Source organism: Trichoderma asperellum, chromosome 3 (assembly GCF_020647865.1).
Source record: "Trichoderma asperellum chromosome 3, complete sequence".
Taxonomy (NCBI): Eukaryota; Fungi; Ascomycota; class Sordariomycetes; order Hypocreales; family Hypocreaceae; genus Trichoderma; species Trichoderma asperellum.
Genome location: NC_089417.1, coordinates 1,194,068 through 1,221,825, shown reverse-complemented (window position 1 = coordinate 1,221,825; position 27,758 = coordinate 1,194,068). Strand labels below are relative to the sequence as shown.

Sequence of the window (27,758 nt, the reverse complement as noted above, 5' to 3'; positions counted from 1 at the left end):
AAATTGAACAAGGGCTTATAAATTTGATCATCTCAAGTTGCTTATATCAGCTGTCATATATCATCATTATTCTATGCCCTTCTTAAACACCAAGGGCTATATCTTGTCGTAGATTCTATCTGATGAACTACCCATTATATGGATCTCACTGCTCCATGCCCAACTGCATATACCTACCTACCTGGCTTGATGTTACATTTGTATGAATCCTAGATGCAGTAAGTCTAAAAGAGATGCATCCCTAGATAAAAACCTCATATTTTCGACCTTGATCAGGGTTCCATATAGTGATTAATGATGGCGGTAAAATGACTACTACCTGAATATAGTAGGTAGACCGATTTGAAAAGCCATCTGCTGTAGGGCTAGTACAACACGAAGCTGAATCAAGGCATTAGTAAAGCTGTGGTAATGGACGGAGAATATAGTTGCTCGGGGACACAGCGCATTGGCCAATCAATCGCCAGGTTTTCTCGTTACCATTACCGAGTGGCCCCGTGCTTCTTTGAGTTTGACAGCGAACCGTTGAGAATCCCTGAGGACTTGCCGTCTACCGATAGCCAAATTCCCTGCAATGGTTTCCTTGAGAGTGGACTATGGCTGCTAGGATTGTAGGTTAGTGCCAATCCGTTGTATCGGTGTGGAGAAGCCTTATTTGATGTTATAATAGCTCATAACCTTAAAAAATAATAATGGTAATAATAAGGTGGTTTGATAGCAAGGGAAATCCCACCATTTTTATAAGCGCAAAGAGGAAGAATCACCAGTGTCGATATATACCAACTCTTGGTCTTTCTAACTAGCAGACTGTTTTCCTAATTGAGCAATAATACTAGATCAAAGCTACTGCTGTTTATAAGCGAGCATTGACTTAATCGGGAAAAACCTTTAGTACGTTCGAACAAGCAACGAGAACGAAACTGCCGAGTGTCTGTAGCTAAACAAAATCAGAATAACTACCTACCTATTACTATTTTTGCCTATTGTTCAGATACTTTCTGCCGGCGGGGCCCCTTTTCTCTTTTCCCGCGCAGTCCAATTGAAGGCAAGTGGTATTATGATATCATCCTCAATCATTATTAGCAGACCGTTCTATATAAGGAGACAGACAGCCACGATTCTCCATCCTTGATCGACCCCCTCATTGTTCATCTTCGTAACTAGATGAGTAATTGTCATTTCACTTTTCTTTTTTCCAAAATCTCTTCAAGCCATTGGACAACATCCCTGAAGAATCAATCATGCACTTCATCAACACCCTCCTCTCCCTCGCCGGTGCTGCGACACTAGCCAGTGCCTTGGGCAGCAGCTGTCAAGATAGCGGTGTCTGCGCGGGCATCAATGCCAACCTGAGTTCAGCCATTGAACAGCTGAAGGGGATGGACCAGCACCAGAGATTCTCAGACGGACAGCTCATCACCTGCGTCGACACAGACAGTGAGGGCAGCTCCTCCCTCTGTCTCTCCTACCAGGACACTGGTCGATCATGGACCGTTTTCCAGACCGCCTGGTTTGCCCAGACACTGATAGAGCAAGGATGCCAGGCCTGTGGAAGCCTATCCTTGGGCTCGGATCATGGAGTGCTGGCCTCCAACGTTATCACAAAGACGGCTGGCGGCCTGGACACCTCCGAAGCTCGTCGTGGAATGGACATGGTTCAATTGGTAGCAAGAGCTGGGAACCGATGAGCGACAAAACATGGACAAGGGGAAGCTGTTGGTGCGGTTTGGGTATGAGCTGCGCAGGTTGCTATTCTTGCGTGGCTTCGGAGACGTTTCGCCCAGCCAGCCTTGTAAGCATCCTGCGAGAATTTACCATTACAGGTAAACCCAGATGGACGATGGGCAACGAATTGCTACTTTAGCCGAAGTCTCTTTGGCGCTTTCGGAGGCTTTCGGAGGGCTTTGGGCCAACCGCCTGACATTTATCGCTGCCGGCAGTTGAGAGATGATCTTATGAATCCTACGAGTATCAGGGCTGGGCGTTTTGTTTGGATCAGACAGACTTGCAATATGGGGGGAGTTGGTCAGCGTTGGGCTTTTGGGAAAGGCGGGTACAAGGGGCGTTCATTTAGCTTCTTCACAAGTTGGAATTTAAAACAGAAAACAAAAAAAAAAGTTAAATGCGGTATGACGTTTGATGTTTAATCACAAATGCTATGAAAATATGGCCCAAGCAATGAAAGAGTTGTATGTATCCAACATGACGTCTGAAAAGCTCGGTTGTTAACTTTACTGTATGTGCCCAACCAAAAATGAAAAATGACCTACTGGCTGCGCTGTGCCTGGCCTAACTTCTCTAGCAGGTCCACCGGCGCTGCCACTAGATGCCTAGCGCCACTAAGCTAGTGGTTAATCTCGTGGTCAAAACTCGTGTGCCGTCCAAAGGCGGGTGCTGGCTGGATGCCTAAATGTGGCCACCAAAGAAGAAGAGAAATTCAAGAAATGAAGAATTTAAAAAAGAAAAAAAAAAAAAAAAAAAAAAAAAAGGCAGCAAGAAAAACAAGAAGTGTGAATACTGTTGACGAGTCGCGGCTCCACATCAGCGGTACTGTTATCTGGAACTCTCATAAGAAAAAAGGCGGCGGCATCTTTGTGCCACTAGTAGCCAGCCACACCCGTCATTACGACTAAATGCCTAAATGAACTGCACCTTATCTTCTTCTTACACAGAGCAGAAAAAGAAGGAGGAAGAAAAGAAGGAAAGGGCTTTTCACTGTCGTCACCTTTTTTTCGTTATCAACCACTCTCATGCATGTAGCCGCCCTAAAAAGCCCCATTTGCATTGTCTCCAGCTTGTTTTCTTTGTTGTCGTCGCCCTTTTTCTAACACAAGCCAACGCAACGACACAGAATAAGCCAATGAGAGCCAACGCATCAACTTTTAATTTATTTAAACACAATATATATGTATGTAGTTATCCGTTATTACTTATTCAAGAAGTGATCGACGCGCGTCATTGCATTGTGCCAACAGCCTCACTTTTCAACGTACGACCTAGGAGGGACACTTACCCGAGGTGTGGATTATACTTACACGCAGGTAAGACTCGTTTTACACCCCGCTGGTACGTTAAGGACTGCTCTCTTTCAATAACTTATTTTTTTTTTCCCCTTATCTCTCTTAATCCGAGTTATGCGCAAAATGTGGCCCTTTTCCGCAAGGCTCGCGGTATCGCGTGATGACGTCGATAGCTTCAAAAAGCTCACAGCCAATAAGCTCACATGACGCTTCTAAACGAGCCAACTTTTGAGACTCGGCACCAGCCGGATACATCACGAGGTAGATGGTACTAAATAAATGCTGTTTCCCAGATAACTGGCTTCTTATGCCGTGTATTCATGTATCTGTGCTACTCTAAATAACTCGCAGGCGGTCTGCAAATGAGAGCGGAACAAGGGTGAGCTTCGCTGAATGAAGCTGAAGAAATGAAATGCGTCTGATGACCAAATAAATAAGGAAATGGCGAGCGAATGACAATAGTAAAGAAAAAATGTTCATTAATAATCCATCAAAGAAGAAAAGAAGAGAGAAAAAAAAGGCAATTATGAATGCCAAAAAAAGTGACACAGGAGAATGTCATAACCCAAGATTTCCCAATAAGCCTATCATTCATAATAACACAGAACAAAGGAAAAGAAAAAAGCAAGGCTCCAAGTGTGGAGCGCTATCTGGTCTATGAGCAAAGAAAAAAAAAACATGATACGTCAGTGTAAGCCTTCTACTCTAAACCAAGTCCCTTCACGTACCGGAGAACAAAAAAAAAAATTCCAAAGTAATACAGCCACACCAACCTCTGCGGTTGGCACTGTGATCGAGGTGATTTCACAAACGACCTCAAGTTTCACAGACTAGAAAAGGTAGAAGATGAGAGATACAGAAGACGTAAAAGTCTTAGATCATCTCGTTTCGTCGCAGGATATCTTCATATGCAATAGTTTTCTCTTCGTAGCCCTTCATCTTCTTCGTCCGAGTCTCCATCAAGTCATAGATGTCGTTGTAGCGCTTCAAAAGCTCCTCGTAGCGAGAACGCCAGTGACGGTAGTGGTACTTCCACGTCTCAGCTTCTGCAACAAGCTCAGACACACGACGGCTGAAGCTCTGGTCAATCTGCCGAGAGAGGCTACGGTTCTTCTCCCGCAAAGCGGCATTCTCCTCTCGGAGTGCCAGATTGTCGGCCTCAAACTTGGCAACCTTGTAGCGCAGCCTCTCTTCCTCGCGGTGGTGCTTGGAAGAGCTGTCGCCCGTCTTATCGATGCTGCGACGGAGAGCCTCGTTCTCGATGGAGAGGGAGGCGATCTGCTTCTCGAGACTGGGAACGACAACCAGGGCGAGGCGCTTAGCCTCAGCCTGGGATGTGGTCTTGAGGCGGTTGTTTTCATCCACCACCGACTTATTGATCTCTTCGAGCTTGCGCTCCTTCTCCACGAGGGAGTTCCATTCGTCAAGGCTGACTTTGACGTAGTCAATCTCGCGAACTCGGTCGTGGCGTCCAGTGTAAGAACGCGATCTCTTGATGGACACAAACTGCTGTCGCCCCTCCGGTGTGGTTTCGACAAACCACCGCTTGGTCATCGTGTCGTTGTTGTTGGAAGCTTTGCTCTTGTAGTTCTCCAATGCTGGTTCCAGCGTTCTTCTATAAAGTAGTATCGTATGGATAGAAGAGCGTCGAGTAGGTTGTGTACTTGAGAGTGTTTGGTCGAAGCAAGTACAGACAAGGTGTTCGACGATCAGTTATGTTAATGAAGAAAGATAAAAAGATGTGGATTCAGGAAGTCAGGGGATTCAAATAGATAAAAAGTAGTATGTTTACGACAAGAAAAGGTTGTCATATGAGTATGGGGTAAGGTAGAGTATATATGCAAAGTGTCTCTGAAATAGCCCCAAGCAACTTCGGTATGACAGCAGGCTAGAAAGCCAAACCAGCCACTCGGTCAGTCCAGGTGACTAAATGCAGACAGACACGCACACGCTTGTATCCGATATGAAGTGTTGAGTGATGAGCCCCAGCCACAAAACCAAGAGAGTGAATGTTCGATAGTGCGGATCTATATAAGCATCCCCCAGAAATAGGACTTTTCTTGTTGGAAGCACATGGAAGAGCATGTCAAAAAAGGCATGGCACGGGGCGGGAAGACACACACGATTCACAAAAAAGTTGAAATGCAGGGCTTTGCGCAACGGGAGATGACCACCATCAAAGAGATGTGGCTTGAGTTAGTGAGGTGGCTTGCGTAGGAAGCCGTCAACCAGGGATAGGGATGTTTAGTCTGATGAGGGTAGGGACTTGATAGCACGGTTGCTCTCAGTTGTGATCACTTATTGTCAAAGTCCTGGGGTGGCTTAATAAGAAGAAGACAGAGTATTAGAGAGAGAGAGAGGTAGAGCACGAGGCGGAGTCGCCTGACGGGTCACCAGGGATCCGCTACTGGAAAGAGAGAGAGAGAGAGAGAGATGAAAACTAGGATTTACTGAAGCCTGCTAATATTAGAACTTGTCCTTGGACAGAGAGAGAAGAAAGGCAGAAGAGGAGGGACAAAGGAAACGACGTAGAGCATCAACAAAGCAGCCGTCAACTCTGTCAAAGCATCCTTTTTCTTCATACCAAATCAAACTTGTATTTTTGCATGAAAAAAAAAAAGAAGGAAAATCGACAGCAGACGGATGGGTGTAATGTTCGACCAACACATGCCCGACACCAGGTGGCTGCAGCAGAATAAGCGCGGCATGCGTGCAGTGGCGGCCGCAGCGGAGCAAGCGACCACTGCAGGGACGCTGCAGCTCCCGGAGGCTCGATCGCCGGTATCGATGTCCTGCAGCGCCCCAGCATTGGCTCCCTGGCGGGGCTCGTTCCTGGACGGATGCCAAAACCTGACGCCAGACCCAGGCCATGGGAGGCAGCTGGAAGGACGAGAAGCAGCATGGTGGTGGTGTGGAACTGCCTACCTACCTAGTACTGTAGTCTAGTAGGGGCTGCCAGAGGGCGAGCGTGGCTCAGGCGACGCGGCCCGTACACAGGGAGTGTGTCAGTTGACCCCTCCTCGGCCACTGCGGGCTGGCACTGTGCAGGTGCCCTGTTCCGGCAAGGCCTGCAGGGGAGCTGCAGCTCCGACAGGTGCGCGGCGGCCATTTGCCGCTGCAGAGCGGGGTGCGGTGGGCGATGCGCGCACTGTGTCGCTGTAGCTGGGCGCAGTGCAGGATGCTTCTGACCTGCATACACGCGCGTCTGGCCTGACGGACTGACCACGTTGCGCGTGCTGGAAAGGATGTGCTAGTAAAAGGTATAATTACTAAATGGACACACCAGCCATGGCCATCGTTTTGAGCCGCATTTTCGTGGGTCGTTGTGGTTGTGGCTTCTGTAGCTGGTGGCCTCTTTTAGCTGTAGCCTGGCGCTATTGCACTACGATGATATTGATGTTGCCTGCGCCACAGCCCATCGCCCCCCGGCCCGCTAGATCATAGACCTGAACATCATTCCCATCGTCCCATCGCCTTATTCCATGCTGGCTCCCGCTTTGTGGCGGTGCTGATGCGAACCAACACTGAACTTGCACACACACACTAGGCCCTTAGAACCTTGAACTTGCGGCTTGCGTTGGACCATAGACGGGGCGTTCTTCTGGAGCTGCTGAACCGGCATCAGACCTTTATCGTGCCGCCAGGAAGAATAAGCGAACATGCAGGACAACGCGGGCAGGGGGGGGGCAAATATGGTTGTCTTGCGCCCTGGTCTCACTCAGCTTTCTAAATGTCTCTTGTCTGCATCCTCAAGCATGGTTTCGATGTAGCAACTACACGAGACAAGTATCGTCTCGCCAAAACACAATCCTATTGTCAAAGTAACAATTGAAGAAAGCCCAAAGACGGAAACTAGCTAACTAGTAGTCGAATCCGCCTCGCGCTCACATAGGTAGATAATGCAGATCATACACACAAGTACTCATACAAGTACCATCAACATCCTTCTTGTCCTAGCTCCCCCCCTCTATCCTCACAATCCTCACCACCATCAAGTCACGCCTCACAACAGAAGAGGCAACCCACGCCTCCACCAACCCGCCTCATGGGTTCTCGATTTCGTAATGCCCACTGCTATGACTCCTCCACCTCAGGCTATCACTTTTTCAGCAAACCTTCCAAGATCCCTCGCCACTCAGGCCCAAACCCTGCTCCCTATTCTAGGCAAGCATCTCCTCGTACGTCACTTTTGCTCGATTACGCTTGTCTGTTACATATCTACAGCCATGTACATAGATACTGTATGTACAGTACTTCAGAGGTGGTGTCGTCTCAATATCAACTCGCCGGCGGGACTGACGCAGACGCCGACAGCGGCGGCAACCAGCCAATCAAGGCGAGGTGGCTGCCTGAGAGCCTTCTCTGACAATCTCTTCTGATCATCGGATTAGTTTCTTTGTATATCTTCTTAATTCTCGTCTTTTCTTGTGCCTTCTACAACGGGCAAGCCGAAAGTCTGGGCTATTTATGGCTTTTCTTTTTGCTCTTGCAAGTTAAGACACACACGGTGGATGCGATGTTATCACGAGAGCAATATATTGACGAGTATACCAGCAGGCAGCTATGCGACGGGTTGTTGTTGGTTTCTCTCAGCCGAGGACTACATAATTAGAACTTTTGCTTACGAGAAGTGTGCTGCAAGGATCCATTTACTTTCCCATAAAACCTCGCTTGCTTGTAACGTCACTCTCTTTGCAGCCCCCCCCCCCCCCCCCTCCCCTTCTTCTTGAAGCTATCTAGGACTTGGTCCTTAAATATACATGTAGGTGTACGAATACGAGAGTTGGCGTTTTTTGTTCCGCCGTCAACATAGAAGAAAATGCCAACATTCGTAATCGGCTCATAAGATGGAGGATATTTGTTGGAAATGCCGACATCTGTTTGCGTTGTGTTCTAGACTACAAGGCAGATAATGTAATTGTTAATATATATTCGTTGCATGCAAAGAATCCCGTCTCTAATAAAAAAAAAATCGGCCAAATATCTACGTTAAACACTATGTCTTGGCTGGTTTCGTTGGCTATTCGCAGTTAGACACTCTAAAGCGAAACGTAAATAGTTGGCTGTCAGGATACGATGCCTAGCCGGATTTCGAACCGAGCCCCATATTCAGTTGTTCCTTATCCTACGATTTCGTACTCAGAGAGCGGCCCAAATCAAAATCTCTTTCATACATGGGAGAGAATTCTATGATATGGCGAACTGGCATACCCTTAGACATCCCTAAATAGCAACAACAGATCCAAAAGTAAGCCAATATTAAATAGCAACGACACGCATTTAGAAAGATTCGCTCTAAAGTCAATCATCTTTTATTCTCTAATTCTTCCATAGCAAGTATCATCCACTTGCTTGGAAAAGTCGCTTGTAACCTAGCTATAGCTATCCATCTGTGGTATCATAAGTCCTCTCACCTCCCTTCTCTTCCGCCACAAGAAAATAAGAAAAAAGAAAAAGTAAAACAAAGAATCCATATTGCCGCTTCTCTCTCCATTCATGCTCATGCAAACAAGTGCCCATATATATACCTTTTCACCATCCGCTCAAAGACGCTGAAGAGGCCGAATCAAGTTTCGAGCCTCGAAAACATCCTCCCACCACTCGTACACCTTGGCTTCTCTCAGGCTGGCTCGTAACATAAATAAAACGACGTATGTATGTATATATATACACATCAAAGAAGATAAAAAAAATATTTTGAATCAAACACCAACTAGCTTTTTATAGAACGCTTCTAAACGGACCATCCTCAAAAGAGCACCATGGCTGAGAGAAATGCAAAACTCAACACCATAAAACCAGCCAGCTATGGCCCTCAAAAAACACAAACGACTAATTATTCACACAGACCCGAGTTTATGAAGCCAACGCTTGCGCGACAGCAGCTTGCAAACCCTCTATCAAAGCAGCCTCAGCAGCGGCCTCATCATTCTGGACAGCTACCGCCTGAGACATTGGCGCTTCCGGTGCTGACACGAATTTGTGTAGCTCTGTTTGCGCTGGCGTGGATGGCTGCTGCGGCTGAGATGAATAGGTTGGTGCGGGCAAAGGCTGAGGAGGGGTCTGGATGGGCTGGGAGAGCTGAGTCGGTGTTGGTGTGGACGCAATTGGTGGGGTGGGCGAAGGATGAGCTGCCATCCCATTTTGGAGCTGCATGTTGATAACCGGCGTCCCGGGCTGACTTGGTGTCGTTTGCTGCTGTGGGAGCGCTGGCGAACGAGTCGGTTGAGCAGGGGGAGAAGACTGTGGCTGCGGATGATATTGTTGTTGAGGTTGTTGAGGCTGTTGCGGAGTTTGGAGTTGTTGAGGCTGTAGCTGTGGCTGCGGTTGTGACTGCGGTTGCGGTTGCTGTTGCGGCTGAGACTGTGCAAGCGTCTGTGTATGCGGCTGGGCTTGAGCCAGAGGTTGTTGAGTATGTGCTTGGGGTTGGGCTTGTGTCTGGGGATGTTGATGCTGTTGGTGCTGTTGTGGTTGATGCGGTGAAGTTTGTTGCGTCGGCGTCGGCGTCTGCATCGGCGTCTGCATCGGTGTGTGCATTGGCGTCTGTGTCGGCGTCTGCGGCAAATGTTGAGGCTGTATTTGCGGCTGGGCCTGAGGTCTGGGAATCTGGGGAGGGAGCTGAGTTTGTGGTCGTGGAGGTTGAGGAGCTATCGGCGCTGGGTGTGAAGCTTGCTGCTGCACCGCCATCTGGGTGTCGGGTTTGATTTGCGCTGTATTGGGTAGAATCATGCCGTTACGGTTGATGGTGGGTGCCACGCTGGCTTGCGGTGTGGCTGTCATGGTCGCCGTGGGTGTCGTTTGGTGAAGGTGTGAGGCATGTTGCTGTGCGGAAGATGCTGATTGCGCCGCGCTGGCGGCTTGAGCAGGCGTCACTACACTCTGCCCTACCGCAGCCGCTACAGTAGCTGGTGGTCTGGCTTGATGTTGTTGAAGTTGTCGCTGCTGGTGTTGTTGATGCTGATGCTGCGGGTGTTGATGATGGTGTTGCTGTTGCTGCTGAGGTGGGTGTTGCAGCCCTCCAGCCAACGCCATGATGCCCTGCAGCTTAGCCTGCTCTTCTTCAGAGTTCAGCCGTGCCCTCTCTTCGGCCTCCTTCCTAGCAGCCTGGGTGGGAGCCCTCGTCTTGAGTTCTCCCGTCACAGCCTGCAAGTAGTACGGCATTTCAGAGTTGGTCTTGAGGAAGAACAGCTTCAAGTTTCGTGCTTTGTCTTTCAGCTGCACCTGCGTTCGATCTTTCAGAATGTCAGATATAGTTCCACTCTGACCAAATAGGGTCAGGATCTGGCTCCAATGAGGACCCTTGACCATGTCGAGACCGGCCATAAGTGCCTTCTCTTCCTCCTGAGTCCAAGGTCGTCGAGTTGAGTGGAGTCCTTCTCTCCTTGTATGCGCCGACGACTTGGATAGCGCTGCCTGGCGAGCTTTATCGTAGAGAATGGCACTGGGAAACGTCTGATTCGGCGGTAGGTTATCAGGGGTCCCAGCAGGTTGTTGAGGCTGCTGCTCTGGAGGTGGCTGAGCCGAATATGACGTATAATACGGGTGATGGGATTGGTGTTGATGAAGATGGCTCAGATAAGGCGATTGTGCTGCCATGGTTTCGGCTAATGTAATTGTGAGTAACGGTCTCTCATGAAAGGTTTCAACGGGAAGCAAGGGCTTACCTGTGCTCTGGGGTACTGTAGGTTGGTAGGGAACGGCAGAGAGGCCGTTGAGTGTCGTTTTGACATAATTTGACGTGCTCTCCGCTACCAGTGCCTCCAGCTCCTTATAATCTGAGATGAGATCCAGCTTGGGAACGCTAGGCTGGGCAGTAGTAGTTGCTGGTACTGCTGCTGCTGCGGCTGGTGGTGCTTCTGGCGCCGGCTCGCCGTTGGTAACCTCCACTGGCGTCTCGGTATTCTCAGTCGTGAGAGGCTCTTGTGTAGAGGTCTCTTCCGTTAAGCCAGCCAGAGCATTTTGCACTAGACCCGAGGTTGTCTTCTCGAAGAATGAAGAAAGGTCGTCTAGGTCAAGTTCCCCATCGCCCGAGCTACTCGGTATTGCTTCTTGATTCGCAACGTCGCTCAGCAGCGCCGAGATGCCTAGCTTCTCTCCAATCTCTGTCATGGATGCGAGTGTTGTCTTGACATGCGCCGAAAAGCTCTTTAATACATCGCCGGTAGGAAACTTCTCTTTCAGGGTACCTATCCGAATGTTAGATCCTCTTCAAAGAGCAGGGCGCCACCGAAAAGAAACATAAAGCTATATCACGAACCTGGTTCTTTGTCCTTTGTATCCTCAACAAGAACGTCTCTTCGAGACTTGACCGCGGCCAATAATTCTTGCTGAGAAGATGAACTTGACTCGCCACCCGTCGCTGTCGGCTCCTCCAGGCCCTCCATCATCTTAGACTGTATCGTCTCTCCTATTAATGATTTGTCTGCGTCCGGTATTAGAAGCGATTCGATCGTCCTGTGAGTCTTGATCCCGAGATAAAGCTGAGAGAGCCCAGGAGAGAGCTCTGACAGCTGGCATCGAAACACGGCATTAAAATGCGTAACGGCCGCAGTAAACGAATCCAGCCCCCCCTCGACCAACCAAGTCCCAAACTTTGCAATGTTGGCCAGTTCCAACAATGTGCGGGCTTCTGCCTCTTGTATCTCCAATTCATCGGCCGACAGCACCTGGCCGTCTGAGAAGAGCTGCCACGTCGCATCGAAAGATCGTTTTAACCGGCCGTACGAGCGCCCATAACCCGAGTCCGCATCTCCAGCCAGCTTCGACATGTCATCGATGGGCTGCTGAAGCAGTATCAGTAGTAATGAAAGCGCCTGTAGCAAGGATTAGCCTCTCTAGTAAGCGTATACATGCCATTTGGAGGAGGCCAAAGGTAAACCGGGCATCATCGGACGTACCAGATTGCCTAGCGCATGCGTATTCGCAATGCGCACGTACTTCTCCGGTTCTGACAAGAATGATACAGGAGCCGGACGAGCATCGGTCCCATGCGCGTCATCCACGTCCATAGGATCGCTGCCATGCGCCTCTTCTGGCTCGACGTTGAATCTGCTGACCAGGTCGCCAACATTGGAGAGCGCATTCTGCACCAGCAGCGCCAGTCCATCTTCAAGGGAGGACTCTTCCTCTGTGGTAGGGTTCTCTGTCTTGGGCCTCTTGGCCTCTTGCTCACGCTCCTCATGATTGTCCTGCGTTACATCCTCGAATGGGCGCTTTGACGCGAGTTCGGCGAGAATGCTAAAGTCGAGGCCCTCGAGGCCTGTCGGTTCGTGCTCGTGTTCCTGCTTGATCTCTGCTCGAGCCAAAAGGAATAACCCATAATGTCAGTCACATCTTTCTTGTAGTTCCTCTGCCATGCTTCGCATTGCTACAAGCAGGACAAATCCTCATTTCGGCCATGCATCATCCTCTTACCTCTCGGGGAGCCGCTGGGCGCTGCTTGCAGCTGCGCCGGCTCAGCCATCTTGCCAATTGCCTCGACAAAGGCTCGTCAGGGGAGCATCTGCAATTCTCGTCGCCAGGGGGCAAAAGGCCAGTCGACTAAGAAAGTTCGGCGGCAGCAGGACGGAAATCGGGGGGTTGCGATAATCGGTCGATCGTGGCCCTTCGCAAACTACAAGATTCAGATGGCGTTCGCAACCGATCAGCCAAATGCGGGATGATGGCGGGCGGTCGGCAGAAATTTTGCTGAGTCAGTCAAGCACCGATGCCCTTATTTCTTGCCCCAAAAAGCAGCTGCTCAGAGATACACAATGGGCACAGATTGGCGACCGGGAATTTAATTGAGAGTCGAGAATTCAAAAATGGCCAAAAAGGTTGAGTAGCGGAGCAAGGCTGCCGTGCATCGATAAAAAAAAATCCTTATCCTAGCTTCGGCCAGTAGCAAAATAGCGTGCAACGGTCACTGTTCAGTTTTTTTTTTTTTAGAGGCGGGCGGAATAGCAGGGCACTCATTGGACCATTTTCGGTCACTACGATAAGGCTTTGGTGGGTAAATTGCCTCTTTTTTTTTTTCCTGCGCCTACGGTAGTTAATTGTAGAGGGAAAATTTTAGCAGTAGCGACACAGTCCAGAGGCACTTGCTTAGATCAGACAAGACTGGCGTCTTACATAAGGCGATCGAGATGTCACTCCGCCTTTGGGCCTATATTGTTCTATATATTTGTATTAGTACCTTAGCTGTATTTCATAGATATTGTGCTTTTCCTCGCTGAATACCCGTCTATTGAATATCCGATGTGCAAAATGTAGTAATTCCATCATGCTCTTTGAAAACCTTGATTCACATCAATATACATCTCTACTTCAAGACTTATAACCTCTTCGTTTAGCCTCTCTTTATACGGCACTTGACCCATCCAACTCCATATTGCTCTTTCTATTATTCCATCAACAACATCGCATCATCCTTCTTTCCAAATCATAGGTAGTCAATGATAGCCTGTAGTTGCAGTAATCAACATACTTTAGCATCCTAGAAGCAATTGATACTACATGCAGCTTCTCATATTCGTCATTCCTATAATATCCCTACAGAAAACCTACGTATCAAACCACCACACCTGTAAACATCTTGTCCTACACAAAACACACACCATGATCGACAAGTTCCAATGCCAAGCACACACCCGCACCCCCTGGGGCTCAAACCCGCACCGCTACGACTACCGCCTGCGCTACCTCATGATGGGCCTCCTCTGCGCCCTCATCCTCGCCGTCTTCATCGTCAGCCTCGTCTTGATCGGCGATCAAGCCCTCAAAAACTACCAGCTCATACCCTCCGACGACGAAAGTCCCACAATGTCGGCCGAGTCACCTTCATCAACTCCTTATAATGTTACTGGTACAAATACTACGGCGAACATCACCACGTACCACAGCAGCGGCAGGATTACATGAGTCCCGCGGATTGAAGTGATGGAGGGAAAGAAGACAGCTATACAAGATGTTACACCACCCAAGGAATGATCACAGGCTATACAATGAGCTAGGACAAAGAGACAATTGAATAAGAAGGTTTGTCAACATTAAAGGTATCACAGAAGCACTAAAAACAAGGCCGTTGATAGCTGATGTACAACATATCTTCATGCATTAAATATAAACACCGTTATGCCCCGTTACGTGCACATGTCATGTAAAACATCTCTCCTCTCCAATCATATATCGTCATAAAAAGAGCATTAAAAGAAGCAACTGTAATATTCCTGCGTTTTCTCCCCCTTCTCCCGCCGCCCGTCTCCCCCTCTCCCCCGAGTAGACCAACTGTGCCTTTTTATAAACAAGATGGCACAAACGCAGACGGCCATAGCAGCCAATAGGATTGGTTCGACTTGACCGAATAAAAAAATCATCTTGTTGCTGCAGCCATGTGAAAATATCAATAAGAGAAGAAGAAGAAAGCAAGATATTAGATGGGTATCTGATATTATGTTGGCAATACAAGTCCCTGTGCAGTATCATACGTATGACCTTACAACAAGATCGCAAAGGCGAGAACAAAACTGACAAGGCCCGCACCAAATGCAGTGGCCCGCTTGTCCGCTGAAGCTCCGCTTTTGGAGCTTGTCGTAGCCGCGCTTGCGCCAGAAGTGGTGGAAGATCCAGACCCGCCAGTAGCAGTTGATGGCGGAGCCGTGATGGTCATCATGCTGGTCATGACGCTCCCTGAACTGTCCGTAATAGTTTCAGTGGTAACTACAGCCGTACCAGTAGGTGCCGATGTGTCTGTGCTCACAAGGTCCGTAGTGGGCCTCGGGCTCACAGCCAGTACCTGGCCCAAGGTAGGCAGTTTAACATCTCCATCAACTTCCCACCAGCTGCCAGCAGTAGACTTGGGGCAAGCCCGGGTTGAGACACTGTCTGGGTCATAGGCGGATTTATGGACGCCGGTTGGGCTGATGGTCGCCCACTTGGACTTCAAGTTGGGAAAGTCGGGCAGCTTAGGCTGAGGAGTGCCCTTGCGCAAAAATCCACCCTCAACGTTGGGGCCAGCAGGCTGGTTGGGAGGGCCGTAGGTAATGATGCCGTACGAGTTTTCCTCTTGAATCCATTCGTAGACGATGGAACCGCTCCAGTCATTAACCATCTCCGGGCCAAAAACTGCATCCTGATCATCCCACAGGCGAGGACCAGGGATGATGCATCCAGTCTCGGAGAAGAAGATGGGGACGGGGAAGTCCTTGGCGTACTCCTCAAGCTTATTGTAAGTAGACCCGACATAGGTACTGGGGTCGCACCACGAATAGGAGTTGAGGGAAAAGAAGTCGACAATCTCGGACGAGTTGCCGCCACAGGTGAGGTAGTCCTGAAGCGCAGGGCGGAGCTCCAGGATATCGGCCGCCGAGTAGCCGACGGGGATCTCACGATAGCCCTGAGCATCGCGGTAGGCCTTCATGTCGCGGGCGGCAGCCTTGAGATAGGGGGCAGTGGGAGAGTCATTTTTAGTAGCAATGTTCTCATTTCCAATGAAGAATCCCAAGATATTGTCGTACTTCTGAAAGGCATCCATCACCGCAGCATAGCTCTTATATTTGTCCTTGTCCCAGTAGTTGTTTGTCTACATGGATACAGTTAGCAAGATCACCACGACTCATTCAATGGGCAAGCAAGGTTTTCGCACAGGAAGGATGTAGGTATCAAACGTGTCCAAATCAGCAAGGACGTAAATGCCAGCATCGTCAAACGCCTTCATGCAGCCGTCATGATCAGCAGTAGGATCGACGTGGTAGACGCGGATGGTGTTGGCTCCCAGCTCCGACATGAGGCTGGCATCACGTTTGCACTGAGCAGTATCAACGAGAGGATCCTGAGGGACAAGCTGGTACGCAACGCCTAGAGACATGATTTGTTAATATGATGCAACAAATCCACTGTGCTGTCGAGTCGACAATGCATCCATACCCTTGATGAAGAACTGCGAGCCATCCTTGTTGAAGAACTTGTTGCCCACGACCGAGACAGGATCCAGGGCCACAACGACCGATTTGGCGCCAGCAAGCGCAATCGCAGCAGAAGACCAACGCATCGTGGGAGATGAGCAAGCAAATTAACGATTCGAAAGAAGCGGAATGGTATCCGAACCACTGTTCAAAAAATCTAACCACCAAAAAAGAAGCTGTCAATGCCGAACAAAGCTCATGCAAAGAGCAAATCCAAATCTACGTCCAAGAAGCCAGAAAAGAGGTTTGCAGAGCCGAAGCCGGTAAAAAATTTCTGCAGCACACCACCAAAAAAAAAAAACCCTCACAGCGATTTGTTCGATTAAGAGAGTTAAAAAAAGCGAGAGAGGACTGAGTTGGGCGCGGTGTCACAAGAAATATCCCACGGCGACGAAAAAGGGGAGCGAGTGAGAGGAAAGTGACCAGGGCGGTAATCAACGAGCGAAGTTTGCAGGCGGTAACTTCTCCTACAGCTGCCCGCCAGTCGAAAGAGCGAAGCAAATAAAAGCGATTGATCAGCAACGACGGACGTGCTCCGTGATGCAAGAAAGAGCGGCTGCGGGGGATGATGGAAGATGGAGGATATATTAATTATTAGGAGAGGAGCAGATCCTCCGCAAAAACGAGAGATGGGAGGAAGGAAAGGCGAGACGCTTGACGATGAGATTCGCTGCTTAAAGCATCGTCGGCACGACAGGCTGGGGGAGCACCCATGGCCCCCATAATTTTGACGGCCTTATTACGCTCTAAGAAAAAACAAGGTTGTTGCGGGATCGTATTCTTTTGCAGTAGCTTTTGCCCTCTCTTCTCTCTTCTTGGCCATTGTTGCCTCTCTTGTTGGCTGCCAAAACGCGACTAGCCGTTTCGACGTCAAGGATGTGGAGGCGAGCCTTTGGTGAATCCACGGGGGTCACGAGGCTAGGCCGATGCGAATCTATTTCCCTGTTGCTAGTCCATGTCCTGCTCGTGTTGCGCTACGCTCGCCAAGCCAGAACGCAAATTTGTTCGGCGTTGAAGAACCAGGCGGGCAAAGGACCCGATTGAGTCAGTCAAGCACCGATGCCCTTATTTCTTGCCCCAAAAAGCAAAGGAAAAAAGAAGAAAAAAAAAAACACAATGCAATCTGCATCAGGGCTGCGTGAATCCATGTCTCAGTGACGTGTATCGGACCTCATCCCAGCTGCAGCATGACATCTTGCATCGCAGCAGCAGAGACAGCAAAGCAAAGCCGAGAGACGCTGAAAAGCTCCGCCAGCCCAATGGCGCCTCCAAAAGTGCCAGGCCCCCAGGGCAAATCACACGCTGCCTCGTATAAGTTGCAAAATCCCACGCGCTTGGCACTACTACTAGCTCTTTTCGCTCCTCTTATTCCGCCGTCATCGACTCTGCTGCGATATTCCCGCAGCCAGGGGATTGCCCAATCGCAGCGGCCTGGACCTGTTTCTTATCCATCCAACCAAAGACGCTTCAGTCCGGGGGTGGCTGCGCTGGTGCAGATTCCCTGCTGGCCCCTGGCATGAAAGAGGAAGCTTTGCGGCGCTAAAAGCCGTGCTAGCGAGTGCCTCATTTCACAACACGGATTTGGCGCATAAGCCCGCGACGGAATGCAATGCTATGCTATGCTACTGCCTATTATCTGTGCTGTATGTCAGCCCACCGGTAAGCTCTGTAGCGAAAGTAACTTTTTTTTTTTTTTTGACGTTTTGCTTTCACGTGGCTGGCTTGCAGGGCACGGATATGAAGTTGCTCTAAACGGCAAGCACCATGTGGCTCGGATCATCCCGAAGCGTGCTGATGCGATCATCATTTCGGCGATACTTGGCTACGTAATTTGGGAGGGCGATATCAATACGAAGGTGGTTCATTATTGAGTCGCTTGGCATCGCTCAAGCTAGATACTGGGCAATTTACAGTGTGCAGTCGTTTGATATGAAATGCAATGCTTTCGACCTGGTCTGTAGATTGGTGACATTCTATTTCAACAGCAACTAGCGAATATCATCTCATACAATTCAATTCAAGATACAACACCAATAACCTGTAGACTGTTCCCTTCATAAAAAAAGGACATCTGGATTTTGCGTTTTGATCAATGGTATTAAAATTTTGGGGAGAGAGTATCTATACAGCGGTAGATCATTATTATAGCTCTAAACATCCATCAACTCATCATGATCTTAAGATGATGAGAGAAAAAAGAAAAGAAAAAGACGCCCGCGCCCTTTCTCTCTATCCTCCATCTTCTACTTCATTCACCCTCCTTACTTCTTCTCAGCAGATCCCTTCCTGCCGATAAACGTCTCCATTCCCTTATCCACACCAGCAATCTTTCTCGCAATAAGCTGCACTCCCACCGGCAGCACGTTATAAACATCCACCCACCGCGCGTAAAAGGGCATCGCCGCAGTAACGCCCTTGCCGCCGTCAATCGCCGCCACAATCTCCTTGGTCACGTCCACCGGCTCCACCACAGGCGCGAAGAAGCTGTTGGGCGTCTGCACACCGTAGAAGAGGGGCGTGCTGAGCTGACCCGGGGTGACGAGAACGGTGCGGATGTCGGGGTGAGATTCGCGCAGCTCGGCCGTCAGGGACTTGTGAAGAGCCGTGATGCCGGCCTTTGCGGCGGCGTAGTCGGACAGTTGCGCGGCGCCCAGGTGGCCGATGACAGAGGAGACGTTGACGATGGTGCCGCCGCGGCCGCCGCGGATGATGGCCGGGAGGAAGGTCTTGAGGCAGTAAAAGGGGCCGAGGAGGTTCGTTGAGATGCTTGTCTCAATCTCGTCGATGGAGAGATCGAGTAGAGGCTTTCCCACAACAATGGCAGCGTTGTTGATAAGCACAGTAGGTGTTCCGAGCTGTCAATGGTATTCTCAGTCAGCTACAGCGTATCTTGGAGGGAAAGGGGAAACCCCCATAAACACTCACATCCTTCTCAATTTCGACCGCAGCCTTGGCAACCTGCGCCTTGTCGCTCACATCGCACTTATAGTACGTGACGCCCCTCGCCTCAGTATGCTCCATCTGGTTAATGTCCAGCACGGCCACGCTCGCGCCTCTCATGCCGTAAACCTCCGCAATCAGCATGCCCAGGCCGCTCGCGCCGCCGGTCACGACAATCACCTCCTCGCTCAGGTCCACCTCACGCGACGGGCCGTGCGCAATGAACTGGTTGACAGCGCTGGCGATCCAGCAGAGGGAGATGAAGATGGCCCAGGCAAAGGCCGCAACCATGGGCGGCGCCTCCCACTTGGTCGTCTGGGCGCGCAGGCATAGCGGGATGAGCCAGCAGATGAAGGGGTGGAAGATGGTGATGTTGAGGACTTTGAGGATGAGGTCGAAGGAGAGCGGGGCGAACCAGGAGTCGCGCTGGGGAGGGCGAGAATAATTTGAGGGAGGCATTGTGAAGGCTCCTTTTGGTCTTTTTTGTATGGTGATGTTGCCGCTGAAAGATTGAGTGAGTTGAGATTGAGTGAAATGTCCAGTAGGGGGGAATAAAAGGATAGGTATCGATAACGATTCTAGAGTGGCCGCAGTGGGAGGGTATCACATGAAAAAAGCAGCAGCCCCAGTTCAACACCCAAAATAAAATCTACTCGACGAAAAGACAAACAAAGAGAAGAAAGAAAGTATCATCAAGTCTGGAAGAGAGAAAGGGAAAAAAAAAAAAAAGAAACAAGAGGGACCAAAAGCACTTTTATCTCTGCTCAGAAGCAAAAAAAAGAACATGCCACCTAGAGTGACGATGCCACTTTCATGAAACAGTTTTAGCGCTTCCCCCTGGCGGTTTCGCGACATACCCCTGGGGCATCAGCCTTGCACGCCCTGAAATTTCATTGGCCAGGCGATCCTCTCAATCACAATTGAAGAGCGGGAAACGGGGAGATTTTGAGATTTGGTAAGCGGAGATTTGGGGTGAAACGCTTTGACCCGCGTTTGAGCCTCCTGTGCAAAGAAGGTTATCTGTTTCACTTTGCGGTGATGAGAGCTTAGATTTCGCTGAGGACTCTCCTTGTTATGGAGTAGCTAATCTCGTTAATCGTCAATATTGGAGATGTAGATAGAATATGTATAGCGCTGTAGAAAATGTCCTGTATGCAAAAAAAAAAAAAAAAAAAAAAAAAAAAGTCCATGCTTCAAGTGATGCCGTGATATATACCCAGAGCAGAGTCGAGTCTCTCTATCCATGCTGTCGTCGTCTAATTCATTTCCCACCAACTCCCTGTATTTCGTACACGTATATATAGCCCCATCATGATGTAGGACACATATAACTATCACCATCCCTTCTTGAATTCCGTCTTTTTCTTCTTCTTCTCCAAATACGCCCGATACTTTCGATTCTCCTCCTCCTCCCACTCCTTCTCCCGCTGCGACACCTTCTTGCTCCACTCGTGATAGCCCGGATCTCGCGCGATGCCCTCCATGCGCCACCTCTGCGGCGGCTTGATCCCCAGCGCGGCCTTCTGCTCCCACACCTGCTTGCCGCGCCGGAACCATCGCTGCTGCCGGTCCTCTTCCTCCTGCGAGGACGGCCGCCAGTGGCTCTTTAGGATTCTGCGTATGGCCTCGCTCGAGACTTGGAACTTGTCCGCGAGGGCTTCCGTCGTGTAAATGTCTGGGAATTGGGCGTTGAGGGCTCGGATTCCGGCCAGGGCGTCTGGCGAGAGACGTTTGCGCGGCTGCCAGCCTTCGGGGAATTTCTCTTTGAGGGCTGCTTTTTGGAGCTGCCATGGTTCTTGATTTCTTCGCCTTGGTGTGGAAGCAGCGTCTGTGGAATCTGTGGGCGGTAAATCCATGGGTGTCAATTCGGCCGTTCGCTCTCGTCTTGCTATTGATACCGTGCCGTGTGAATCATGCTCCTCGATAATGGACGACTCTGTATCGTCCGCAGCAACAGCCCTTCTATTCCTATGTCTGTCCTTCTTCACCCGTGTTCTTTCAACCGACTGCTTATCCGTCTCGACATCTTCTCGTAGTGTGGTCTCGTCCAGAGATTTCGTCGTAGCTGCATGTGTATCCTCCACACTTGTGCCGGTGTTTTGTGACTCCACCTCTCCATGTTTCTCCGTGGCTACTGCCATGGCCGCTCCATCTTGTTTATGAAATTTCGAAGAGTGAAGTCCGCGGCTCTGGCCAAACACTGTCACGCGACGATGGGCCGGCCATTGAAAATGCGCTGCTGGAGAAGTTTCTGGTCGATGAATTTGTGCGAGGCCCCGCGCGAACGTCCGCCAGGCGGCGATACGACATGAGCAACTCATCGTTGAGAAGCACGTGTGAGACAAGGCAAACTCGATCGCCTTATAAAAAAAAAGTTGCAATACTAGCGAAGAGCAAGGCTGCATGCAAGAGGAAAAATCAATTTGGGTGGGGGGTTGATGTGGGGCTTGCCACGCTGCAGCTTCTATGGCGCGAATCTTCAAGGCCAAAAGGGTCCCAGGGTCTGACAGCTCAACGCTAGAAGCAGCCATGGATTAGAGATCAGCAAATAATCAACAAAAGAATCACCATGGAAGATTTATGAGAAAAAAAATAGAATAATCTACTTGAATAGTTGAATTCAATTTCACTACGGCTTCATTCAGCCGTGTATAAAGGCTACTCATATTGTGCCCATCTATCCAGCAATTGGTATGTATCTATTCAAAGCCGGGAATCTTTGTGTTTTATCAACCAACTCCCTTGAAAAGAAACAAAAACAAAAAAGACAACCCAAAACTCCAAGCCCAAATTAGAACGATACCACGAGACAATGTCCACAATCTCGGTCAACCAATCTAATCATGCATCGTATCTCTAACAACGCCGACCAACCGAAACCCTCTTTCTGCTCTCCAAAAAAAAAAAAGAGAGAAGAGGTCAGAAAGAAAAGAAAAGAAAAGAAAAAAAGACTTTCATGCAACCGCTCGTCCATCGTATTAACATCGTCCAAGAATTTATTTACAGGTCGTTCATCAGCTCGACAGGAGGCCGTGCTGTTTGAGCCATGATGGGCTTAGCAACATCAAGCGGGCTCAGGGCGACCGGCTCGTCAGTCATGTCCTCAACAAACACGGCAGGAATTCCAGGGCTGGTCTGCTCGTCAGGCTTGTAGATGAGAGTCGAGCTGCGACTCCGGGTGCCAAAGCGTGGTACGCCGCCGTCGGTTGGGGTAACGGGCGAGTCGTAGACGGGAATTGGGCGGTGGTGCAGCTTCGCTAGAGCCTCAGCAAGGTCATCGGCATGGACCTGCTTGTTAGGGGCATCTTCCAGACGCATCTCCCAGCCGTGGGGAGGGCTCGCAGGCGGTGAGATGAAGAAGAGCTTGCCGGCGTCGGGCAGTTCGAGATGCTCTGGTCTGATCTCAATAGGGGTGGGCTGGCCAAAGTAGAGTCTGATGCGCTCGTTCATGATGGCCTTTCCGTCCCATATCTGACGAATGGCTAATGAAGAGTCGATGTCGAAGAAGGAGACGATGATGCGACGGAAGGATTTGAGTGGCGCAAACGAGTGTATGGGTGCGACTTTCTCGATGAGGCCGCGGATTTCTTGCAGATTCTCTGGCAGGAAGATGTCGATGTTGTTGAGGTTGGTGAAGAGCAGAGTGTTGGACGGAGGAGTAGGTTGGATCAACGGCGGGAGGTCAGAGAGATCAAGGCTGAGATTGGCCTTGTTGCGAGAAGAGGTGGAAGATGATCTTGAGGGGCGAGGTGTGGGCTCCATTGTGAAGAGCGAGCTGTGTGGTTGTGAGGTGGCGGTGGTGTTTGTTTGGTTATAGCAACGCTGGCCGGCAATGTTGCAGCTGGTTGTACAATGGTTTCGCGTTGCAATTTCTGTAGCAGCAGCTAGAGCTGTACTCCTGGAGAAGATTGGAGTCGGATTGCTTGTGGTATGGTATGAAGCGAGAGGGCGAGCGAAAGGGAAGAGGAGTCACGACTCTTATAAAACGCCCCAAGCTAGAGGGCGGAAAGAGTGCGAAAGGTTGACCAACAGTTGGCCACGGGACTGAGGCGGTACAGGATTGGCGCAGACGCTGCCGGTGGAGCCGCGACTCGGACCCAACGCTTAGCGCCTGCGGTCCCCCGTGCAGCGCATTGCAACGCACGCACCGGTCAAGTGGCTGGTGACTTGGATCTCTAGCTGGTTTTAGTGGGTGGTGGTGCCCCAGGCCAGGGTGCAGGGAACAGCGGACCAACTCGCGCGGGCAGTGCAGACCACTCCACGAGTAATGCCTGCGGGCGAAATTCGCATTCTCAGCGAACACGCTTAAAATTTTCCTTCTGGCCCAAGGGAAGCGAGTTGCCACCGCTTTGCCATGGGGCGCACTGCGTGTGGTTGATTACCTGATGCCATGATGCAGTGGCTAAGATGCTCGACACACACATCAAAGCCACTGTAATCTCCATTATTACCGTGACAGGGCGTTTGTTCAATGCTGGGGCCGCTTCGTAGGCACCTGGAGGAAATGTCACTCGGGGAGCGGGGGTACATGAGCATCGCGGAGAGCGCCTCGAGTCGGATACCTGCCAAATACAGCCTTTGGGGCATATCGTGCGCAGAAAAGGGATGGTGGCCAGGTACTTGCCAGGTACCCATTCGAGAATCATCCAAGTACAGCTGCCGAAAAGGAACACCGTCTACTGCACTATCAAATATCTCCCCGCCTTCGCAGAGTGCCCTTTTTGAGGCTGTGCGACCTCGCGACGCAGCGCAACGGTACAGCCGAGAATCAGGTAGAGATTCGACAGCCTCCGCGCCTGTTTGCGTCTCTACCGGCTACCAGCTGAGAAATCTGGAACCTGCCAGAACTGCTGGCGTTGCGCAATGATGCCAAGCTGGCGATTGCTGCTGTTCTCAGACGTGTCCACCGTCCATCCCTTATCTCCAGATTTCCCTCTCATGCATCGAAAGAATGGTCGCATGGCCTACCCGCCGGCCTCCGTCAAGCCACATCCAGTATAACGCGCGAAAGTACCTGCATATCGATGCTACCTCACATTCACTGTCTGCTGCTGCAGCACGCATAGTCGGAGGTCACGGCGACAACCTCTGCCCGTCAAAGCTCAGCTCGCAGACCCCCGTCGCTTCCCGGGCGCTTAGGTACATACATGTAAAGGATAAGGTACCTATGGATGCTTGCTGGAGGTAGAGTGAAGCAGTCACACTCCATAAACGTATCGAAGGATATCCCGGGACAAACCAATCACTCGCTCCCCGACCTTCCTTGCGAACCAACTCTTGAGGTGAATCAGATGTATACCCAATCCTGATGTTTTTTTTTGTCATCATTCATCATTATGTGCTCAGATTTCAAGTATGTACATAGCATAGTCTGATCGTGCCCGCCTACCCACTTGTTTTGATCCAGGGCGATCAAACATCGCGGCAGTGCAGCGTCGACAACTTACGTACGACTCCCCTCTCTGCCATGATATCCGTAACATGGGCTGTGTCATACCAGGCCATCCAGCTTCGACTGTCATTTTCCCCCCCTTCTGGGCGTTGATAACACACCGTATACCTAGTTACTCTCTTTTTTATGGCATCTAGGTTTGCTGTGCTGTGCTGTGCCGTGCCGTGCTGAGTATTCCAAGCCCAGCCAAGCCCGAGACTCCTCCCGAGGGGAACCTTTGTGCATGTACTAATATAATTGCAGCAGTCTATTCGATCAAGTGTCCATCTCGGGGCAATATCCCCCGATGGACTCCATGTCTTCTTCTTCTTTTTTTTTTTCTTACTGGGAATCGAGGCGTATCGTCCAAGATAGGCATGTAGCGAGCGAGCGGCTTACTTACTGTATTAGAATGAGGATGCATGAGATGCCATTAGGCTTCCCACTCGTCTCTGTCGCCTGGCAGCCATCCGGGCCATTGCGCTGACGGCTCCCGGCAAGCCCAGCCTCTTACGTTAAGCTTTTTTCACCAACATCCGGAGCGAACATGCCCATTGCCAAGTCTATGTCGTGGCAGCCATGATTAATGTTGTGCCGAAACAAGCCACGAGGCAACCTTAAAAAAGGCTGCGTTCCAATCTGTCCAGCCCAATGGGATGCCTCACAAAACGTCATTACAGTGCATACCTGCACCGAGACAGCTGACTCATCATCCACACAAGGTCTCCTGCGTACGTGCCTTCTTGAATCCAGCCACATTTGGGATTGCCTCTGTGGCTCAGCCTCACTCCCCTCTCAACGACATCCAAGATGGCATAAAAAACATCGTATGCACAGCAAGGCCTCATTTCGCTTAACGATCCCCAACAATTCACCATCAAAAAAAAAAATTCCCCGGCTCACTACTAAATCGTGCCGAACTTGCCGCAGCTGCAGCTTTCCCTCCCCTGCCACGTCACCGTCGGCCCCGAATCCAGCCTTGTCCGGCTGGAATTCTGGCATCAAATAGAGCCCAGCCAGCATCTGTGCTTGTCAAAGCGGCGAGGCGCAGCAATACCAATGATTACCTGAAGTGTGCCCTACTACCTAGTCTAGGTTGCTAGGTTGACTATGGGGCACTTGTAGAGGAGAATTCATGCTTCTTCACCAATAAGACTGTATTCAACACTCGTATGCTCCTTATTGCCGTATTCGTAGCGCGTATTCAGATTCCATATACGGCATCAAGGCAAGTGAGATGGAAAGTATGGAGGGTATGTCGAAGAAAATAGGTGATACTACTAATATAATACAGGGTTGGTTGAGTTGACATATAACTAACACCGTACACGTTTTTCATGTGACACGGGACAACCAACGCATATACCGCTTGTCTCGAGATCTCGATTAAGCTTGCCAAGCTCAGCCCGGGGCTGCCCCCCCTCCCCTCACCCAACGGTTCCCTTCTTCAGCCTCAGTGCTACTCCGGCATCAAAGCTTCACCAAGCGGTTTTCGCTGCGGCAAATTCCTCCTTCGCCCCCCCTTTTTTTTCTACACGTAAGACTAATTGATAGCGTGCTGGCCAAGCCTCACTCAGCCCCCATACCGATGAGGAGAAAGCTGAAAAATCCTCCTCTTCAAATCATCGCCGTCTTCGTTGTCACCCTTCACCGTAGCTCAACACCAAACTTCTCTACTAGGGCGTTCCTCACCTTCTCGTGAAGGTCATTTGTCTCCTTGCCGGTCATTGTGCGTTCGAGATGCCGGTAGACAATGCGGTACGCCACGCTCTTCCGCCCCGTCTTGGGATGAACAAACTCGTCGATAAGGTTCACGCTCTCGACCTCATCGCCCCCAATGCTGCGGACCAGCTCCATTACGTCGTTCTCGTGGAGGATGGCCCTGTCGTTCCCGCCAGCCGCAGACGTCGAGCGGATCCAGAATGACACGTCTCTGGGGCTGGGCGGGTGCTTGGAGAAGGGCACGAAGCGCTTGAGCGTATCCAGGTTGGCTGAGACACCAGTGAATTGAGACAGGAATCTCTCGTCTTCGGACCAGAAGAGCCGAATGTCTGGAATCTTAAACAGTAGCATGGCGATGCGGTCGATGCCGATGCCAAAAGCCCAGCCCACTTGCGATGGCACGCCGGCGTTGATGTAGATCTCCTGCTTAACTACACCACAGCCCAAAACTTCCAGCCAGTCGCCCGCGTAGTAAACCTCCAACTCCCATGATGGGCTTGTAAACGGAAAGTATGCCTCCACCCATCGCATCTTCAGGGGCTCATCCACAAAGTCCGGGTCGTCCTTGATCGCTGCCGCCTTTGCCCTCGTGAAGATGTCGACTACCATGTTTTCAAGTGACCGCTTTAGGTGCCTTCCCAATGCCTCAGCCTCTGCCGCCGAGTGATGCGCCTCTTGCAATGGATTCCGTTCCGGGTGGATGGGAGGATTCGGATCCTCAACTACCACGTCGTGCTTTGGAAGGCGTTCAAGATCCTCCAAGACGGCAGCTGCTATGTCTCCGTTGGGCACCTTGTTACGGTCCCATGACCGGGCACCCTCCATCTGGTGGAAGATTGGGTAGTGGCTCCGGTCGATGGCGTCTCGCCGGTACACATCCGCCGAGACGAGATATCCATCGCTCTCATTCGCCCTAAAGGTATCCGCCTGGTGTGCGCTGGTGTGTGTCCTCAGCAGTAGCTTCTCATTGAGATAATACGTGTCGGTGAGTGCTCGCCCTGGATGATCCGGTGGAAAGCCTAGCGAATCGAAGTTCTGCTTCGTCGTCACCACGGGGCTGTACTCGTTGTAGTACTTGTATGTCGGCTGGGGGAAATTGGACTGGATAATCTGCCGGGTGATGTAGACTGGATGGTCAGGCTGAAGATGCAGACGCCTAGATGTCTTGGAGACGATGTTTGGCGGCACGTTGAACCACGGCTTTGCTGTAGGGTGTGTGTCTCCACGGATAGTTACTGTTGATGCTGAATCCTCGGGTTTGGTTTTTGAGGCTGGAAGCCAATAATAGAAATAACACATTAGAATCAAGACTGGACATTCTTTTGCCTTTCTCTTTTGTCTTTCTTTCTCACCCAACAACAGGCTCTATGCGGAATTTGTCTAACCTGCAGAGTAGAAGCGATAGGCAAATCCCTGTCGCAACGGTTTTGAGCTCAATGAGAGCTGTCGAGCTCTAAATGAGGGGCCGAGGAAGCAGCGCATGCTTCCCATTCTGGCAGATGCCATTTTGATAATTGCAAGATAAGATGCCCTCTTACGGCCTCATTGAGAGATAGCCAGAACACCCCCCAAAATTGCTTGGAGCCAAATTAATCGTGAAAGGCCGTCACCCGGTCGTCTCTCATTGATGAGTTTGGAGTGACTGAGCTCATGCCATCCCACCAATGCCCGCTTAAACGCATATCCAGCGCCGAAGTGGGGAAG

General features: G+C 50.4%; 10 protein-coding genes across 10 annotated transcripts; 2 read left to right on the top strand and 8 right to left on the bottom strand.

Annotated features, from left to right (window-relative positions):
• Positions 1-1,241: 1,241 nt before the first annotated feature.
• TrAFT101_004997 (uncharacterized protein) lies at positions 1,242-1,688 on the top strand (the record flags this gene model as incomplete). Its single annotated transcript, XM_024904011.1, has 1 exon — positions 1,242-1,688. The coding sequence occupies one exon, from the start codon at positions 1,242-1,244 to the stop codon at positions 1,686-1,688; it is 447 nt and encodes a 148-aa protein (XP_024759639.1).
• A 1,619-nt stretch (positions 1,689-3,307) lies between these two features.
• TrAFT101_004996 (uncharacterized protein) lies at positions 3,308-4,815 on the bottom strand. Its single transcript, XM_024902585.2, has one exon. It carries the CDS (start codon positions 4,572-4,574, stop codon positions 3,894-3,896), a length of 681 nt encoding a protein of 226 aa, XP_024759640.1. The 5' UTR covers positions 4,575-4,815; the 3' UTR covers positions 3,308-3,893.
• Positions 4,816-5,314: 499 nt separating this feature from the next.
• Positions 5,315-5,922, bottom strand: TrAFT101_004995 (uncharacterized protein; the record flags this gene model as incomplete). The annotated part of the gene is made up of 2 exons (XM_066127348.1): positions 5,315-5,332; positions 5,686-5,922. 2 exons carry the CDS (start codon positions 5,920-5,922, stop codon positions 5,315-5,317), a joined length of 255 nt encoding a protein of 84 aa, XP_065983459.1.
• Positions 5,923-8,313: 2,391 nt separating this feature from the next.
• On the bottom strand, positions 8,314-13,035 carry TrAFT101_004994 (uncharacterized protein). Its single transcript, XM_024909909.2, has 5 exons — positions 12,435-13,035; positions 11,918-12,312; positions 11,278-11,833; positions 10,685-11,206; positions 8,314-10,624 (listed from the first exon to the last, which is right to left on the bottom strand). The coding sequence occupies exons 1-5, from the start codon at positions 12,481-12,483 to the stop codon at positions 8,877-8,879; spliced, it is 3,270 nt and encodes a 1,089-aa protein (XP_024759641.2). The 5' UTR covers positions 12,484-13,035; the 3' UTR covers positions 8,314-8,876.
• Positions 13,036-13,616: 581 nt separating this feature from the next.
• On the top strand, positions 13,617-13,919 carry TrAFT101_004993 (uncharacterized protein; the record flags this gene model as incomplete). The annotated part of the gene is made up of 1 exon (XM_024904012.1): positions 13,617-13,919. One exon carries the CDS (start codon positions 13,617-13,619, stop codon positions 13,917-13,919), a length of 303 nt encoding a protein of 100 aa, XP_024759642.1.
• A 117-nt stretch (positions 13,920-14,036) lies between these two features.
• TrAFT101_004992 (uncharacterized protein) lies at positions 14,037-17,010 on the bottom strand. Its single transcript, XM_024906765.2, has 3 exons — positions 15,924-17,010; positions 15,643-15,854; positions 14,037-15,579 (listed from the first exon to the last, which is right to left on the bottom strand). The coding sequence occupies exons 1-3, from the start codon at positions 16,045-16,047 to the stop codon at positions 14,494-14,496; spliced, it is 1,422 nt and encodes a 473-aa protein (XP_024759643.1). The 5' UTR covers positions 16,048-17,010; the 3' UTR covers positions 14,037-14,493.
• Positions 17,011-18,038: 1,028 nt separating this feature from the next.
• TrAFT101_004991 (uncharacterized protein) lies at positions 18,039-19,601 on the bottom strand. The gene is made up of 2 exons (XM_024902586.2): positions 18,887-19,601; positions 18,039-18,816 (listed from the first exon to the last, which is right to left on the bottom strand). The coding sequence occupies exons 1-2, from the start codon at positions 19,358-19,360 to the stop codon at positions 18,223-18,225; spliced, it is 1,068 nt and encodes a 355-aa protein (XP_024759644.1). The 5' UTR covers positions 19,361-19,601; the 3' UTR covers positions 18,039-18,222.
• A 346-nt stretch (positions 19,602-19,947) lies between these two features.
• On the bottom strand, positions 19,948-21,042 carry TrAFT101_004990 (uncharacterized protein; the record flags this gene model as incomplete). Its single annotated transcript, XM_024908280.2, has 2 exons — positions 19,948-19,984; positions 20,240-21,042. The coding sequence occupies 2 exons, from the start codon at positions 21,040-21,042 to the stop codon at positions 19,948-19,950; spliced, it is 840 nt and encodes a 279-aa protein (XP_024759645.2).
• An 859-nt stretch (positions 21,043-21,901) lies between these two features.
• Positions 21,902-22,663, bottom strand: TrAFT101_004989 (uncharacterized protein; the record flags this gene model as incomplete). The annotated part of the gene is made up of 1 exon (XM_024904013.1): positions 21,902-22,663. The coding sequence occupies one exon, from the start codon at positions 22,661-22,663 to the stop codon at positions 21,902-21,904; it is 762 nt and encodes a 253-aa protein (XP_024759646.1).
• A 2,738-nt stretch (positions 22,664-25,401) lies between these two features.
• TrAFT101_004988 (uncharacterized protein) lies at positions 25,402-27,659 on the bottom strand. Its single transcript, XM_024900425.2, has 2 exons — positions 27,440-27,659; positions 25,402-27,325 (listed from the first exon to the last, which is right to left on the bottom strand). Exons 1-2 carry the CDS (start codon positions 27,558-27,560, stop codon positions 25,980-25,982), a joined length of 1,467 nt encoding a protein of 488 aa, XP_024759647.1. The 5' UTR covers positions 27,561-27,659; the 3' UTR covers positions 25,402-25,979.
• Between the last annotated feature and the right edge of the window lie 99 nt (positions 27,660-27,758).

Excerpts from the sequence above, each read along its gene's own strand:
- TrAFT101_004994 (XM_024909909.2), bottom strand. The coding sequence starts at position 12,483 with ATGGCTGAGCCGGCGCAGCTGCAAGCAGCGCCCAGCGGCTCCCCGAGA. Across the intron at positions 12,313-12,434 it reads GCCCAGCGGCTCCCCGAGAG|AGATCAAGCAGGAACACGAG; the intron begins GTAAGAGGATGA and ends TGGCTCGAGCAG. Across the intron at positions 10,625-10,684 it reads TACAGTACCCCAGAGCACAG|CCGAAACCATGGCAGCACAA; the intron begins GTAAGCCCTTGC and ends CAATTACATTAG.
- TrAFT101_004992 (XM_024906765.2), bottom strand. The coding sequence starts at position 16,047 with ATGCGTTGGTCTTCTGCTGCGATTGCGCTTGCTGGCGCCAAATCGGTC. Across the intron at positions 15,855-15,923 it reads CTCGCAGTTCTTCATCAAGG|GCGTTGCGTACCAGCTTGTC; the intron begins GTATGGATGCAT and ends TCATGTCTCTAG. Across the intron at positions 15,580-15,642 it reads TTGATACCTACATCCTTCCT|ACAAACAACTACTGGGACAA; the intron begins GTGCGAAAACCT and ends GTATCCATGTAG.
- TrAFT101_004996 (XM_024902585.2), bottom strand. The coding sequence starts at position 4,574 with ATGACCAAGCGGTGGTTTGTCGAAACCACACCGGAGGGGCGACAGCAG.
- TrAFT101_004991 (XM_024902586.2), bottom strand. The coding sequence starts at position 19,360 with ATGCCTCCCTCAAATTATTCTCGCCCTCCCCAGCGCGACTCCTGGTTC. Across the intron at positions 18,817-18,886 it reads CGGTCGAAATTGAGAAGGAT|CTCGGAACACCTACTGTGCT; the intron begins GTGAGTGTTTAT and ends TACCATTGACAG.
- TrAFT101_004988 (XM_024900425.2), bottom strand. The coding sequence starts at position 27,560 with ATGGCATCTGCCAGAATGGGAAGCATGCGCTGCTTCCTCGGCCCCTCA. Across the intron at positions 27,326-27,439 it reads CTATCGCTTCTACTCTGCAG|CCTCAAAAACCAAACCCGAG; the intron begins GTTAGACAAATT and ends ATTGGCTTCCAG.